This window comes from Lepisosteus platostomus, chromosome 2 (assembly GCF_059453375.1).
Source record: "Lepisosteus platostomus isolate fLepPlt1 chromosome 2, fLepPlt1.hap1, whole genome shotgun sequence".
Lineage (NCBI taxonomy): Eukaryota > Metazoa > Chordata > Actinopteri > Semionotiformes > Lepisosteidae > Lepisosteus > Lepisosteus platostomus.
The window spans coordinates 33,448,492-33,465,114 of record NC_142612.1 but is presented as its reverse complement, the minus strand read 5'-3'; the positions used below and the strand labels follow the sequence as shown (position 1 = coordinate 33,465,114).

The window sequence follows — 16,623 nt, the reverse complement described above, 5'->3', positions numbered from 1 at the left end:
AATCTAAATGGATAAACGTGTAATCTGCCACCAATTCATGTTCAAAATGAACCTCATTACAAGACATCTTCAGAAACCTATAATTACAATCATGGTCTGCTTGGCAACTATATTGTGTAGTGATCTCCAAGCCACTGTTGTATGTGCCTGTAGAGGATATGCTGTATCGCTCTTTCTTGATTTTCATTTTAGAACATAGTGTTCTCTGAGGCTCTGTAACAGTCTGCATCATTCACTTCCTATAATATCTGTCTTCCTTCTGTTGATCCTATTTCACCTAATCTTCTTATAGGACTAAATCCTATAAGACTACACCCACTTTAGTATAATGAAGCACAATATGGAACTGCTCTTAAATTTGGTATTTCAGAACTCAAAATTTGAAAGGCTTGAAAGAACTAAATGCGTTTGCTAACCCAGAAAATGCATGCTTTTCCAAACATAAAATAAAATATTAAATTGTGGACACAAATGCCATTGTTTTTATTCAGTTGTAATAAGACAGGCAAAACACGGGTGATATTTGACCACAGCTTGACTTTTGAACCTCATGTGAAGAACAATACTAATATTTCTTTTTTTTTTTTAATCTTAGGAATATTTCTCAAGTACAATCTGTTCCATCTGTACCTTACACAGAAAATGTGCTTCTGTTTCTTCCAATTTTGACCATTGTCCAGCTTACAGAAGTGACCCAAATCTGTGTTCTAAATTCACAACCAGAATACTGACCAGATTGACTCTAATTGAAATGACAATATCACCTGTTGTTTGGAACGTTTACTTACAGCCAAGTTCCACCTTCACCTTAAAAATCGTCTTTTGATTTGTAAAGATCAGAATTGTTTACCTTCCTGTGTTTGTCTGAACTTTTATTTTTATCTCCAGATCACAACCTTTGATCCACTGATTCCAGTGCTCTGTGTTCCCATTACAAGACTGCACAGTGTGACTGACATACTGTAGCCTTTTGTTCTGAACTCTGAACCATGAAGACATTTCAGACTATGGATCCTTCAGTTCTTTTACATCCTACCTAAAACCATGCCGTGTTCAATTTGGCATTCCCCACAATTTTTTTTTACAGTATGTACTTTATACAGTTTCTCCAGTTCCACCCAGCTGTTTTAAGTGGAAATGCAGTCCAGTCCCACTTGCTCAGACCAGTTATTAAATCTTGGTAACAAAATTAATTGACGTAATAGAAAAATCATATTTTTATTGGATTAAGAGAGATGTACAGTATTCACAAGCCTGCTTGTTTACAATGTCATGGGGCCACACATCACCAGGCATTTTGTTGCATTGTTCTGAATTACAGAGCATGGTGCTGAGTATAACTGGAAATTTTGCCTATTTTGTGATGTCAATTGTATTAGGTTTTGAAATGCACTTATCAATACTGATACTTTCTAACCTTGAAATATGAAAATAGTGTTACAGTTCCCATTTAAATAGAGCTCAGCACTGCTGGGAAGTCATTCTTCTTTCCTGTCTTTCCTTCCACAGCCTTCACTATGGCCCCTATGGCTGCCAATAAGCTCCATCCTCCACGACCAAAACCTGGGCTACTCCCGGCTGCCCACAGTGCCTGCCCCATTGGTGTGAAAACCCTGATGGACCAAGACATTACACTAGAAGATAAGAGATCCCAGATTGATCGACACACTGGGAGTGGGAGTGGAACGTCCCAGTCCACTGCACTTCCAGTTCCACACACTGACCTAAACTGAATGCACTCAACCTCTCCAAACATGGCTCACATACGTTCCGTCACTTAAACACTGCCTCCCTAAACACAGGTAGTGACAGGAGGGGAGACAAACCATGTCCTTTTGATTTATTGTATAACTCTGTCTGTGTTAATACCTGTGAAAGCCCTCTATGACCAAATCTTGCAAAGGGCACAAAAAGAAAACTGAACTGAAATTAATCTCCATGATGGACTCCCTGCAGGGGATCACCACAACCAACTTCACCACAATCAGAAGCTCTGGCCTGTTGATCCTAAGTGGCTTGATGATTGAAATTACCTTCCTGTACTTTATGTACTTAAAATGGGAGATACAGGGAGGTGGCAGCTAGCACTGCACCCTAGGAAAATGACAGTGGTACAGTGATAAGGGATTCTGAATTAGTAACTGGAAGGTTGTGGGTTCAAATTCCATTGCTGTTGTACTCTCAACAAGGTTCCAACTAAAGGGCGCCACTAAAATCTCTATAAATGTAAGGGGTTTTGGATAAAGGTGCCAGCCAATTAAATACAGTAAGTACTAGCACTTGGGTATGAGAATTTCAAACCTCTGGGTTTCTTTAGAAACAGCATCAATTACCTAGCTGTATATACATCTTAACCTGCTATTATTTTCCAAAAGTAACTGCAAAACATTAACAGGGAATGAAAGAAAGAAAAATAAATAAATGTGACTAAAAGAAAAGTATTAACACTCTTCATTTAACATTTACCACACAGACACACAGCAGTGTAATATTATTAAATTAATGTAAATTTTTTAAAATTTTTATTTTATATAGTCTCTTTCATGTGAAGAGATATCGGAGTTTTACAGTGGAGGTAACAAATCAATTGTATATACAGTGCCTTGCAAGGTATTCAGATCTCTCCACTGTTTTTACATTTTGTTGCTGTAAATCATCCAGTTCTGACACTCTGAATCAGTACTTAATATTTTCTATACACACAACCTACTGTGCAGATTCAAAGTAAAAAACAGAGAAATAACTAAATAAATAATACAAAAGTAAAAAGAAAATATCATAGAAGTATACACAGAAGTATTCAAGCCATTGCTATGGCAAAACAAGTAGGGGATAAAGTCACTGAAAAGCACAGTCAGGAGAAGGGTACAAAAAATACTGACATCTCCTCTGGAGAGGGGGGGCCACCTAAAGCCTACAACAATTTTAAAAGTGTTACCGAGGTCAATAGTTGACATAATGTGTATCAGTTAACAATATCCTGGTCTCACCACTATGCTGAGCTGTATGGCAGAGCAGAAAACTTAATCTGCTGACTTGAATCCTCTTGGAAAGACTTGAAAACTGTTGTCTATAAGCAACCCCCAAGCAACTAGATGGTGCTTGAGGATCAAAGAAAAAAATTGTGTCTGTACTTGATGCCAAAGGTGCTTCCACCGAATACCGAGTTCATGGGTCTGAATATTTATGCAATTCAATATACAGTAGGAACCATAGGAAGGGAATGGGAACAGCATTTTCTGTTAAGTTAGGAAAAGCTAGCCTTTAAAAACTGATTTTTAAGTGAATTTTTGTAGACCAAAATATTGAGACTTGAACAGTCTCGGGTTAAACATTTTAGTTTTTCACATTTCCACAGAACATCCAATCACACTGTGTATGGTGTCACATCACAGGTACACACAGCAAGACAGAACTTAAAGAGCATAACAGCTCAGCAAATCTCTCAGATAAGAAGAACCATAAATGAGTAATGTCTTCTATATATGGTTCCCAGCTTCATATTTTTACTGTATGGAACTGGAAGCCAGTGCAGGGTGGCTAGAACAGGAGTGATATACGTGCAGAGCTTGGATGTAATTTACGTTTGAACAGCTGAGTTATGAGCATACTGAAGTTTGTTGATAGTGCACTAAGAAATACTGGGAAGCAGCGCATTACAGTTATTACAGACAATATTACACATATGAAAGAGGGACTCCTTTGCAATATTTACTTAAATAAGTCTCAAATGGTAAACCCCAATTTGACACAAGCAGTTCATAACATGACATAGCCTACTTAAAAACTGAAGTCATATAGTTATAGAGATGCTGAGGTGAACATTTCAATTAATGGCATTGCAGACATCCAGTACTTGGTACATGTTTCATTAACTACCGTTAGTGTTATAAGAAGCAAAAGGATACCCTTTTCTCATTGGCAGAGTAAGAAAAGTTTAGAAATGTTAGAGTTAATATTTTGATTAGGATTAGTCAACCTTTATGAGGATTATGAGGATTTTTATGTAAAGGCTTCAACTCAATGCTGAAAAGATTATAGTGTTACAGAACAGTACATTGGTACCCTACAGTGAGAAAATTATATCTTATATGCAGATATTAACACTTTTATCAAATGCAAACAAAGGCATTCTTTCAACTGAATACTTACTGTTTTGCAAACTAAATCAGTGTTATAAAAGCAGTGAGCTGCTAAAACTGTTTTCAGATCATTTGATTTGATAATTATAACCATAAAAATCTGTCAGTTTGGAATGAAGCTTGATTCACTGGGACTTAAAACTGCAAATCCACAAAGTTATTCAACTTGATTCACCTGCCAGCTGTTTTATTATTGAAACATGGCCGAGAGGCAGCTCTAGTCACTGGGGCCCAGAACTGTGTGGTACACATTTCATTGTTCCTTTAACATAATTGATCCTACAAGGTTTCTCTTACCTATGGCTATTTTTATCATATACTGTAATAGGTGATGCAAACATTAAATATCAACATATGAACACATTAGCAGATGCAAAACTAAAAGAGGAGGGGTTTGTGTAGACCTCAATGGATGTCAGCAGGTGGGGCACGATACATTAATTCCTGTGGACAACACACCGATCGATGGGGAAGCCCAGGTGTGATGATCTGGAGGAGCGTCACCTCTAGGGATCTGTAACCCTGACCCAGGACAGCCGGTGTGTTTGCAGGCTTTCCAAGTCTCTTCAAACACCATCATCAGAAGAGCTAAGAAGAGTTGATAAACTGGTCTCATTAAGCCAATAATGAACTGATTTCATTTGTTAACTGCTGAGCCGGTAGGAAAATCTACAGACACGCCGGCTCTCCAGGACCAGGACTGTCCAGTCCATGTCTAGCTGTTTTAGAACTCCACCTGACCGCATAATGTGACTTTGATCACTTCCTGTCCTTCTTACCAGACTCATCCTGAAATGACAACTTTACAACAGGACAGCATGTCCTTGTGCCGCTTTTTTTCTTCTTGAGACATAAGAATGTTACAGTGATTCCATGTTTGCCCATCTTATGGCATCTCTCGGCAGACTAGAGCTTCATTGGATATCTGTGGGATGACAGAGATCATCTCAGAGATCAGAAAACGGACATATGCCTGTCCAGTGTCTAAAAGAGAACTAATCAAAGAATCCCACAAGACAAGACAGCATTTGTAAGTTGAAATTAAGCATCTGCAAACGATAAAACTTGTAGCGCCTCCACCTGTTAGCTAGTAGTGTTCACTAAAATTGAAGAGTATGCGCTACAAAACGTTCTGATAACTTTGTGGATTTGTAGCTGTGAGGTTTTTTTATATTCTGTATTTTTGCTTTCCTGTTTAGAACCTCCTTTCCCATCCTTTAGCAGAATAAAATAAAAGCAAGGGGTATATACAGTTTTGTCATTAAATATTCACACAGTGGTGATGCTGACCCTTAATAACATAGACTGTAAAATACATAACATGCTGTTGAACTCAAAAGTACAGTAATAATAGATTAATCTTCTTTAAATAGAATTAGAAGTGTGTCCTGAGTTTCGATTGCACATTCATCCACTTCTCTCACTTTACTCTGGCTGGAAGGAGGCAGTGTTGAACACTCTTCTCTTCATTAAAACACAACGGATCGCATAAAACGCGGGTTTTATGGGAAGGACGTCACATAGAAAAAATAAGAATGGTTACAAACATGAGGACGATACTCAGTCCATTTAGCTAATTTAGTCGTTACAATAAAAGTGATCCAAGGGTTTCATCCAGCTGCATCTTTGAGTTTAGACAGTATTGTTCCATACCCCCGCAAACCTCCGTGTAAAGCTGTGCCTCCTGGCCTCAATTTGAAAAAAACTTCTCCCTGGCATTTCCACTTAATTCTTATACGTATTTAAGCGTTATATTGATCAGTCGTTTAGATTTTCGTTGTACCCCACATTTACCGAAAGTCTCGCTACAGCATTTTATAGCATTGAAATTCGTTAATTAATGCATGCACTGTCAGAAAGGAAGTATTGATTAGGTATCGGTTATAGTGCCCAATAAACAACAAAACAATAGGTTGTGATTAGGTTTGATTATTAAGAAAGTTACGCTACCTTCATACCACAAGAATAGCACCGCTTACAGAATTATGTCACAATAATGTTAAAGACTGTCATTTGTAACGCTTCGAATAATGCTTAAAAACTGCTGCAGTCGAGGTGTTGTTAAGTATATCACCTGCTGAGGTAAGCTTACATATATTTGTATTAGTTTGGCGAAGCTTTCAAAGCTTATTCTTTAAAGGGCATTCTATACACAGTTTCACGTTTTAATGACATTTTCTTAACTCGTTCCGACCAGAGATCACTGCCGGGGAGTATTTCGATAAGGAAACTGGCACGCGTCGAAGGGATCGGAGCCTAAATACATTTCACTTTGATACACAATACCTAATATCTTGACTAATTATTGTTCAATAGTAGCCTGACCTCACAATTGTACAAGTATTTTTAATCAGTAATTTTAGTTGTTGGCTATTAAACATTACATGTCTTCAACAGGTTTTTCAATTAATCGTTAGCCTAAGTATAGAAAGACACTATCGACCAAGATAACTAACCAAGCTTTACTGATACAACATGACCTTACCCAATTGGACTGGGCCTAATAAACATACACAAATTGATTAATATAATGGCCAATTTTGTACAGATGGCCTTAGTTAAAACCATTCAATGGTCACTCAGAATAAACAGAAGGAAACACACGAAAAACAATTTTGGCCCTCTGTCATCAGTTAATCTGTAAACGCGATTTTAAAATAAAGTCGCTCTATAGAACATTTTAAACGAAGAAGTAGAATAGCTACAGTAGGCTACTCACAGGCATGTCAATGCAGTAAAGCGTCACTTCTTCTTCGAGCGTAAAACAGCAATCTACTTCCCATTCCTATTTTCTGAATTCTAACTGTGTAGATTTCATTTATATAGTAAAATACTGCGAGACAAATGATCAGTCCCAGGTTCTTCCCACGGTTCGCAAACGCCGATGATTTGCCTTGCCCCTTTCTGATGTTCCAGGTTTCGCTGTAGTGCTTGAATTGCATAAAATTGTTCGTCCACGCCAGCAGAGATTGAAACATGACACTGAACAACGCAATACTCCTAGGGGCACCCTAACAACACCTCGACGTTTTAAATATTATCATTAAAATGCCTGGAGTCGGAATTGTCTGACGAAGTAGGAACTAGTAGTTACTGAAATTTAAACGGACGGCTCTACCAGTCCAATCAGAAGTGCGTGTAGGTGGAGACAGAGCGAAAGGGCTGCAGTTGGTTTCGGCGTTTATGTAACGAGACAGGACAGGGAGGCTAAAGACATTTAACCCTTTCTACTAAACCTTTTCTCTACTCTATGTGGCTAGATTTCATGTACCGTAGGACATGGAAAAGTTCCAAAAGCACATGAAACCTCAAGGATTATAAATACACTAGTAGTACTACATAACTGTATTAGTTCAGGTGGGTAGCTGCGTCAGCATGCGTAGGCTGCAAAGGAACAAGTAATAGGTTTATTCCATGCTGAAAAAAAGAAGAAAGAGAACACAACGTTTCGGCCGTGGAGCCTTCTTCAGGTGTGAGAAGTCCTCACACCTGAAGAAGGCTCCACGGCCGAAACGTTGTTTTCTCTTTCTTCTTTTTTTCAGCATGGAATAAACCTATTACTTGTTCCTCTACATAACTGTATGTCAATTCCGACTCCAGGCATTTTAATAACTGTATACACAATTTTTTTTTTTACTTTTTACGGCACTTCTCACTGACTGTACTTACTGTATTGTATTGTGTATTATTGTATCATTGCGTTACACTGTGCTGTGTTGACTTTGCCAGGCTGCTGTTGCACTGCAATTTCCCTCACGGGATTAATAAAGTATCTATAACTCAGGCTGCGCAATGTGTTCTATATGCGGCTGGTAAACATAAACCTCGGTAATAGAAACATTCGTTGTTTTCGGGTTATTGCTATACTGTAGTGAGATAAAGTGAAATGTGTGCGATAATCAATTTCTGCATCTGAATTGATAGTTAGCTATCTTCAGTGATGATTTCAGTTTATGCTTTTATTATTTTATTTTATTAGGCAGTAATATACAGTACAGTAGCTTTGCTGCATTCTCCGGATTTTTTTATGTGGTCATTCAACCTGCTTCAATTGCTGGAAGAGGAGAGCCTGTACTCTTATCTGAAACAGTGCCTTGTCTAAACATTTATGAGCAAACGGTCTATAATAATTAACAACTCCACATCGTAGTGATTTATCTAATTGTTGTCCTCTTTGAGAACAGAAAGCAAACTCTTCCGTCCTCTTTGTACATTTAATTTATATTATAGACTTAACTTATATTTAGATTTAATTAAAGGATTTAAGGGACGATACGCTGAGACATAATGTTCCCTCTGGCGAAGCTGACCGGTGAAAGCCAAATACATTATTTTTTAAAGCCTGCAACATGTAACAATAGAAAACAACATTAACTAGAATGTCTGTTCCACACCACAACACAAAATAATTATATACCCACTGGGATGTTGCACTACAACAGCCCTATATAAATACTATTCTTTCTCTTTAACACTGGACAGTAATGTAGTTACATTTAAAAGGACAGGCAGGTTGTAGGAAAACACCAGCTCCTTTGAAATTGTCTAATCAAAATTATTGTAATCTCAGCTTTTAGGTAAAGAAGAAACATAGGAGTAGAAATAATAACACATGATATCACACTGCTCTTAATATTGTAATACTCCGGGGTTCTCGTGGGTATGCATTACAATATCTTTTTGGGGGGTAAAATTAAACTGTTGTCTAATTAGGTGTACATACCAATACTTGTCCCTGTTTATCTAAGAAGAGTTATGTGATAGATTGCTAGTAGCTGATGTGTTACTTAATGCCAGTTTGCAGCTCCAGACGTTTTCAAACTGAAGTGAAGTTCATTCATGTTGTTCTTCTTGTGCTTTTCACAGGCCATGATGACAAAGCCAGCCAATCAAGTAGGCACTGTGTCCTGTTAAGAAGGGCTTGAAGAACCTGGATACAAGAGAAGAAAATATTACTTAACCTGTAGATACAGTGAAACATACTCCTTTTGCAATAAGAGGCTCTTCATCTCAAAGGAAGAGAAAACAAGCCTTAAATACACAAAAGGAAGAGAGTAATAAGAGCAAACGTGAGACTCACTGTAATGAGACTTTGGATTGCGAACAAAGCGAACTCTGAGTGAATTTCAAGGAAGAGGAAACCGCCCAAACTTCCTCCATAGCTTGAATTACTGTAGACAAATCACTGAACCCTGACATCTGTAGCACTACAAGGCAATACAATTATATTTTTAAAGTCTGCTAAGGAAAGTCATCTGCTTATTATTGTTCTCCATCATTATTAAGTCTGCTGTACGAAACACATTTGATATTGTCAACAGTTTTTGGCTTATCCATTTATCCATCCATTTTCTAACCAATCCAGTGTTGCAGGGGAGCTGGAGTCTAACCCAGCAGGCAACTGCACAAGGCAGGGTATGTCATGATTGGGACACCAGTCCATCTCAGGGCAGACCAACACAAACACACACACACAATCACAACAAGACCAGTTTTCCAAGGAGCCAATTTACCTAACAGTATATTTTTAGACTATGGGGGGGAAACCCACACAAACACAGGGAGAACATAGAAATTCCATGCGGATAGAAGCCCAGTCACAGAGTTGATCTCAGGGACCAGTGGTCCAGGCTCCAGGGCCGAAACATTGCATATTCTAATATTAGTCAACACTTGCTAAATCTGGACTCAAGATACATTCTGTGTTGTGTCTCATTTTGCAAAACAAATAACACGATTCTTATGAAAATATGCATGTGCACTAAATTATCAAAACAACACTGTTTCTGAAAAACTGTTTCTTTAAACGTGCTGACGTGCTGTTACACTTCAGTTACATAACCATCTCATGACAAACAACCTTTTCGAACCCCTCCAATCTGGCTTCCGTCACTTCACAGCACAGAAACTGCCCTGGTCAAAGTTACTAATGATCTTCTAATAGCTGCTGATTCTGGTTCTCTTTCTATACTCATCCTTCTTAATCTCAGTGCTGCTTTTGACACTGTTGACCATAACATCTTACTTTCTCGTCTTGAGACTGTGTTTGGAGTTTCTGGTACTGCTGTCAAATGGTTCAAATCTTACCTCACTGATCGCTGTCACTTTGTCTCTCTTAATGGGTACAGGTCTAAAATTGGTCTTGTTAAGTCTGGTGTTCCTCAGGGCTCAATACTGGCCCCCTTGCTCTTCAGCATTTACATGTTTCCACTTGGTCAGCTTTTAAGATCACATTGCCTCCACATTTCATTTTTACACTGACGATACTCAAATATACATCCATACCAAACCTGACACTGATGTGGCTGTCTCTATTCTATCTAATTGCATCACTGACATAAAAATTTGGATCACTCAAAACCTCCTTCATCTTAACTGCGACAAGACTGAAGTCACGCTTATTGGCACCCCCCATCAACTTCGTAAAGCCAGTCCTGTAACCCTATCTGTAGATGGCTCTGTACTTCAATCAAAATTGAAAAACCTTGGGGTTATATTCAATTCTGGCTTAACATTCAACCCACACGTGCTGCATACTGTTAAAACATCTTTTTTTAACCTCAGAAATATTGCTAGACTACGCTCTATGCTATCACTAACTGTGGCTGAAAAGCTGATCAACACATTTGTGTTCTCTCGAATTGACTACTGTAATGCTCTACTCGCGGTGATATCTAAATCTACTCTGAAAAAACTGCAGTATTGTATGTCCAAAATTCAGTAACCAGAATCCTGACCAGGTCTAGTGCAAGTGTCCACATTACTCCTATCCTGGAGTCCTTGCACTGGCTTCCGGTCAAATTCCGTGTAGACTTTAAAATCCTAATGCTCACCTATAAGGCTCTGCATGGCTTGGCACCTCAGTACCTGTCTGAACTATTATCGCCCTACTCCACACCTCACAACCTTCGCTCTTCTAATTCTGGTCTCCTTACTTTCCCCCAAGCCCGTCTACATTGTATGGGTGACAGGGCCTTCTCCTGTTATGCCCCTAAGCTCTGGAACTCTCTCCCCAAGGATATCAGAGAGTCACCTTCTCTAAACTCCTTCAAATCCAGACTCAAAAACCTCTTCTTCAGAAAAACCTCTACTTAACTGGTTCCATTCTTCACCCCTCTGCTTTTCTTAGTACCACCGTCCACGGTCTCCTTTAAATGTTTGTGTTAATTAATTAAATAATTGTGTTTTATCTTGTGTATTCTTCTTATTTATTGTGGTTGTCATCCTGTAAAGCGCTTTGAGAAGCCACCTTTAAATATATACAATAAAGTTTATTATTATTATGATTTAAGATTATAAAACCACATATTTATATAATTGAATTTGGCTTCACATTGCATATTTACAGGTCTATCATAGCTGGGCTGACTAGATACTGTATCTTCCTTTTCACTTTGTTGACCGGCCTATTATTATTAATCCTGATTGATTTTTACCTGCAGTTAAACATTGTTGCTTTTTTCAGATTTTTAATTGGCCACAGACGAGAACAGCTCAACCTGACGAGTTCACTCGTGGGTTCGTACACACTGGTGATCTCGTTCTGTATGCTGGGGACGGTGCAGAGGAGTGATTACAGGTGAACACCCATTGCAGTGCAGAAGAATTTGCGGTTGGCCAATAATATTCTCTTAAAGACAGACAGCTTTTCTGGTCAGACTCATTCCTCTCACCCAGTTTTGATTTTAATCACCATTGTGATTTTTGAACTTCATTCATGACAAATATGAGTTTAAACCATGCAGGCATATTACAATTAGAGCATAATATTTTAGAGTTTTCAAGCAATGCATTTATCTAATCTGCAACTTATTCTGTTACAGGAAATTTTGTGTTCTATATCTCTTGCCTAAACTTTCAAACACAAGTATGTCACAATGAAGTGTTTATTCATTAAAAACATCTTTTTACAAGTTTAGTAAAGTAATTTGTTAACTACTGCTGCAAAAGTCTGCATAATAAGTTCCTCGAGGACATAGTGATAACAGCATGACGTGGAAACAGCTGTGTGGAACAATTTGATTAAAGCTGGTTCAAGAGCCGGTGTAGCATTGTCCTCATTTGTTGAACATTAGGAAGACACTGCAGGATGAGGAATCATAAAATCTGAGCTTCCTCCTATTTACTTCCACATAACCACCTTTTTTTAGATGAAAATGAAGAATTTAAACTGTCTTTACACTTAACTGTAAACAGGCGCCATCCATTGGATGAGACATAAAACCAAGGTCCTGACTTTCTGTGGTAAAGAACTGATTTCTGGTCAATCACTTTCTATTGACTTTGTTAGGGAATTAATCAAACAAGCAAAGCATTAAAACCAAATTAAAATTAGTAATCTGCTGGAGCCCTAAATAAGGAAAAATTGTAATTTTACATATTAGAGAGGGGAGGGAGGAGGAATATAGGAGCTTGATTACCAACTTTGTGGAGTGGTGTCATCTTAGCCATCTCCAGCAAGACCAAAGAAATGATCTTCGACTTTCAAAGGAATAAGTCTCCGCTGAACCCTGTTTCCATCCAGGGTGAGGACAAGTACTCTGGGGTACACCTGGATGATAAGCTGGAGTGGTCTGGTAACACTGAAGCCCTGTACAAGAAAGGTCAGAGCCAACTCTATTTTCTTAGGAGACTCAGGTCCTTTGGTGTGTGTGGAACACTGCTACACATATTTTATGAATCAGTGGTGGCGGCGGCCATCTTCTACGCTGTTGTGTGCTGGGGCAGCAGCATCATGACAAAAGATGCAAATAGGCTCAATAAACTTATCAAGAAGGCTGGCACTGTGTTGGGGATGAGCCTTGACCCCATGGAGGTGGTGACTGAGAGGAGAATGCTGACCAAGCTCACAGGCATCATGAACAACACCTCTCATCTGCTTCATGGGACTGTTACTGGGCAGCGGAGCACTTTTAGCAACAGACTGCTCCAGCTACGGTGTTCAAGGGACCGTTTCCACAGGTCTTTCCTCCCGGCGGCTGTCAGGGTGTATAACACTGCCCTAGGCTAGGACTGTTAGCCCTTCATTTGCTCGTCTATGGACAGCATGTTTGCTCCATTGTACTTTTTGGACAATCAGTCTTATAAACCTATGCACATTTTGCACATATTTTATTGTTTTTACAGTGACTATGATCATCACATTTTGCACACACCTATGTATTTATTATTTTTTATTTATTTTGTTGTCTTTTGTTTTATAACTATTCAGATGCTTGTCTTGGGCTGGACTGCTGTAACACATCAATTTCCCTATGGGATTAATAAAGTATTATCTATCTATTCACAGTTGTTGTTTTTGACAGATAGCATAGTATAGTGCTTCAAATATGCAAAATTAAATAAAACACAAGATACAAATTTAAGTCAAGATCTAGGAACCTGAGAAAAAGTGTACAGAAGTTCATTCTGAGACAGTGTTGACAGCACTGAGAGCAAAAAAATTAATTGTGTGTATTCTCACCAAGCATGGAGTTTTATGGCAACTGATGACAAGAAAATAAAGTTAGATACTGTACAGTGAGCATCGAAGAAAACCCATTACTTCATGCATTAATGTTTTAAGAAAAATACAGTATGCAATTCTGGATACATATTAAAGGTTTTTGTCATCAATTAAACTGATTAAACTGATCAGTCTCATGACAGCACTTAAGTTACCTAAAAACTAAATAACGTCTTGTTGAATGTCAAGCCTCAGGAAATTCAAGAAAGAATGGAACAGAAAGGAACCAATATGTCAGTCCCGTTTATCACAAGAACGACCACATGCCATCACTATGAGCAACACTTCACGTTCCTCACACTTATATAGCGCTTTTCTGGAAACTCCACTATAAGCACTTTACAGGTAATGGGGACACTCCTCCACCACCACCAATGTGCAGCATCCACCTGGATGATGTGACGGCTGCCATAGTGCGGCAGAATGCTCACCACACATCAGCTATCACTGGGGATGAGGACAGAGTGATGAAGACAACATACAATGAATCCCCATATATGGGGATTATTAGGAGGCCCTGATTGGTAAAGGCCAATGAGAATTTTGGCCAGGACGCCAGGGTTACACCCCTACTCTTTTCAAGAAATGCCCCGGAATTTTTAATGACCACAGAAAGTCAGGACCTTGGTTTTATGTCTCAGGATGGCGCCTGTTTACAGTATAGTGTCCCCGTCACTATACTGGGGCATTAGGACCCACACAGACCACAGGGTGAGTGCCCCCTGCTGGCCCCACTAACACCTCTTCCAGCAGCAACCTTAGTTTTTCCCAGGAGGTCTCCCATCCAGGTACTGACCAGGCTCACACCTGTGTAGCTTCAGTGGGTGGCCAGTTGTGAGTTGCAGAGTGACATGGCTGCTGGCTAATAATGCTTTGTATAGACAACCCTAAATGATCGGAGAGACGTGCACAATGATTTGCTAATTGTGGTTTACAGGAAACACCTGTGGTAGTCCAGGTATGATGGTCTTTTGAAGAAGTGTCTAGTTTGTTGGAAACTGCAGGGTGCTGCATTGATAAAGTCCTGAGACCTAATTTGTTGTTCCTTACTGGACAATCAGAAGTTCACAGCATTCTAGCAGAACAATACATATTCTAATGCTTCTTGTGTAAAAACCCCATTGAACATTTGTGGGATGACTTGGGATAGCATGTGGCATTTAGGGCTCAGAGACCAGTGAACAGGCATATGTTTGTTGTCCAGGCTCTATAAGAGGAATGAGCCAAAATCCCAGAAGACAGCATCTGCAACTTGGTGTTCTGTACATTTCATATAGATACAGCCTGTATTACTTCCAACAGTGGCCACACACGCACCTAGCTTGCGATTTTTGGGATTGATCAACCTTGTGAATTTCTAGCAATTATAAGATTATTTTATTGCTCACTATACATCTGCTTTTCAACTTTCACATAGCAATAAAAAGTTTAGACAATTTTGTAGTGCTTTATGAGATAACAATAGTAAGACAATTAGCTTAGTGACACGTGACCTTTTTTTACATCTAATGTTATTCCTTCCTTTTCATGTTGTGCCGCTTAAATCTTGTACCATTTTAGAATAAAAGCACTTTTGGTCTTTTAAAAACTCCACCGGTAATGTTTTTCATGCTTTCTCTTGTCTGTCACCATAGCTTTTATTTAACAAAGCCAGAGGATTTTAAAAATGCAGTTATATTGACCAAACACCCACATGCACATTACTTTTTTTTAATTGCTGAAAATTGCTGAGCAGAAATGCATTTATGTACATTTCTTCTCCAAACAATAAATTACTGCAAGTTATCAATTTTGTGATACTGTCACGATCGTTACTCCTCCTCTTAAGGGCGCTCCAGCCCTTCCTCGTTCCGTCCCATTCCCCACACCAGTTCCTTATTCCAGCCCCTCTTTAGTTCCACCTTTAAAGCCAGACGCAGGCGATTGCTCGGGGCTTCTCATTGATTTCCGTGTCGTGAGAGCCCGGGGTCCTGCCGCGTCTGGCTCCGTTATGGTTTTAGTTTCCTGGTCCTGATTCCCTGCCCCGCCGGTCCCGACCCGGTTCTGGTTTTAACTACGGATGGATCCCCTGGTCTTGGACTAAACCTCCCGTCTTGGATTCCCCCTCTGGATTTACCCTTGGATTGTTCGCCCTGGATTCACTCCCCCCCGGACACTAGCACTGCATGGACACGCCCCCCTGTCTCCTGACCGACTCCTGCATGATATTTTTCCCTATTGTTTCTTCACCTTTTGGATCGTGTCGCCCGCATAGGGCCCGGAAAGGACTGTTCCTGACAGATACAAGGTCAATTGTTTACTGTACTTTACGCCTAAAAACGATTAATGAAATTGCTTTTGTTTCTATATCTTTAGAAAGGATTCCATCTTCAAATTTACCGGTAATGTAATACTTCATTAACAAATTGCTAAATGCTAAATTTCTATCCTGCAAATGGAAATTTTAAAACCATCAAAGTAACATTTCATTTTTATTGAATCATACCCAAACAAATAACAAAACTATATGTACTCCAAATAGACTATAAAGTCATCATTATTTCAACATAAAAATAAATTGTTGGTGGTCTGGTTAATATATACTGAGTTCTAAGTTCATGAAAGATATCTTTTTTTAGTAACATCTGGTCATTTGCTGTCTCACAATATTATGAAAACAAATAGACCTGGGGTTTACACTGGAATAAAGATATCATCCATATAAGGCTGTAGTGTCCTAAAAGCATCTGGCCTAAAAGCACCTACTGCTGATTCAAGGATTACCACTTAGATCCATTCCCACAGAATCCCTCTGGTATCTCCCCTTTTCTTAAGCTTCTCTTGGGTGTCGAGTAGAACAGACTGTGCTCAGACCCCTAATCTCTAGCATGTAGGGGATTTCTGGATCAGGCTCTCATTAACACCCGATCCCAAGCTCTCCACATACAGCCACTTGCTTCAGCGGTCCACTCCTGTATAGATTAGGGCCCTTAAAAC

The 16,623-nt window shown here is 39.1% G+C and overlaps 1 protein-coding gene across 5 annotated transcripts in view; it reads right to left on the bottom strand.

The window, feature by feature from the left end:
* Positions 1-9,049, bottom strand: part of nr1i2 (nuclear receptor subfamily 1, group I, member 2) — a 76,190-nt gene extending 67,141 nt beyond the window's left edge. Inside the window, exons 1-2 of one of the 5 annotated variants that reach the window (XM_088606484.1) lie at positions 6,862-7,299; positions 4,922-5,067 (exon numbers count right to left, since the gene is read on the bottom strand). In XM_088606484.1, the coding sequence (XP_088462610.1) occupies positions 4,922-5,027 (106 nt within the window). In that variant the 5' untranslated portion in view covers positions 5,028-5,067; positions 6,862-7,299. Of the gene's footprint in view, positions 1-4,921; positions 5,068-6,861; positions 7,300-8,929 lie in introns of those variants that run through there. The other 4 variants (XM_088606526.1, XM_088606532.1, XM_088606498.1 and 1 more) reach the window with 4 other exon arrangements.
* Positions 9,050-16,623: the final 7,574 nt, after the last annotated feature.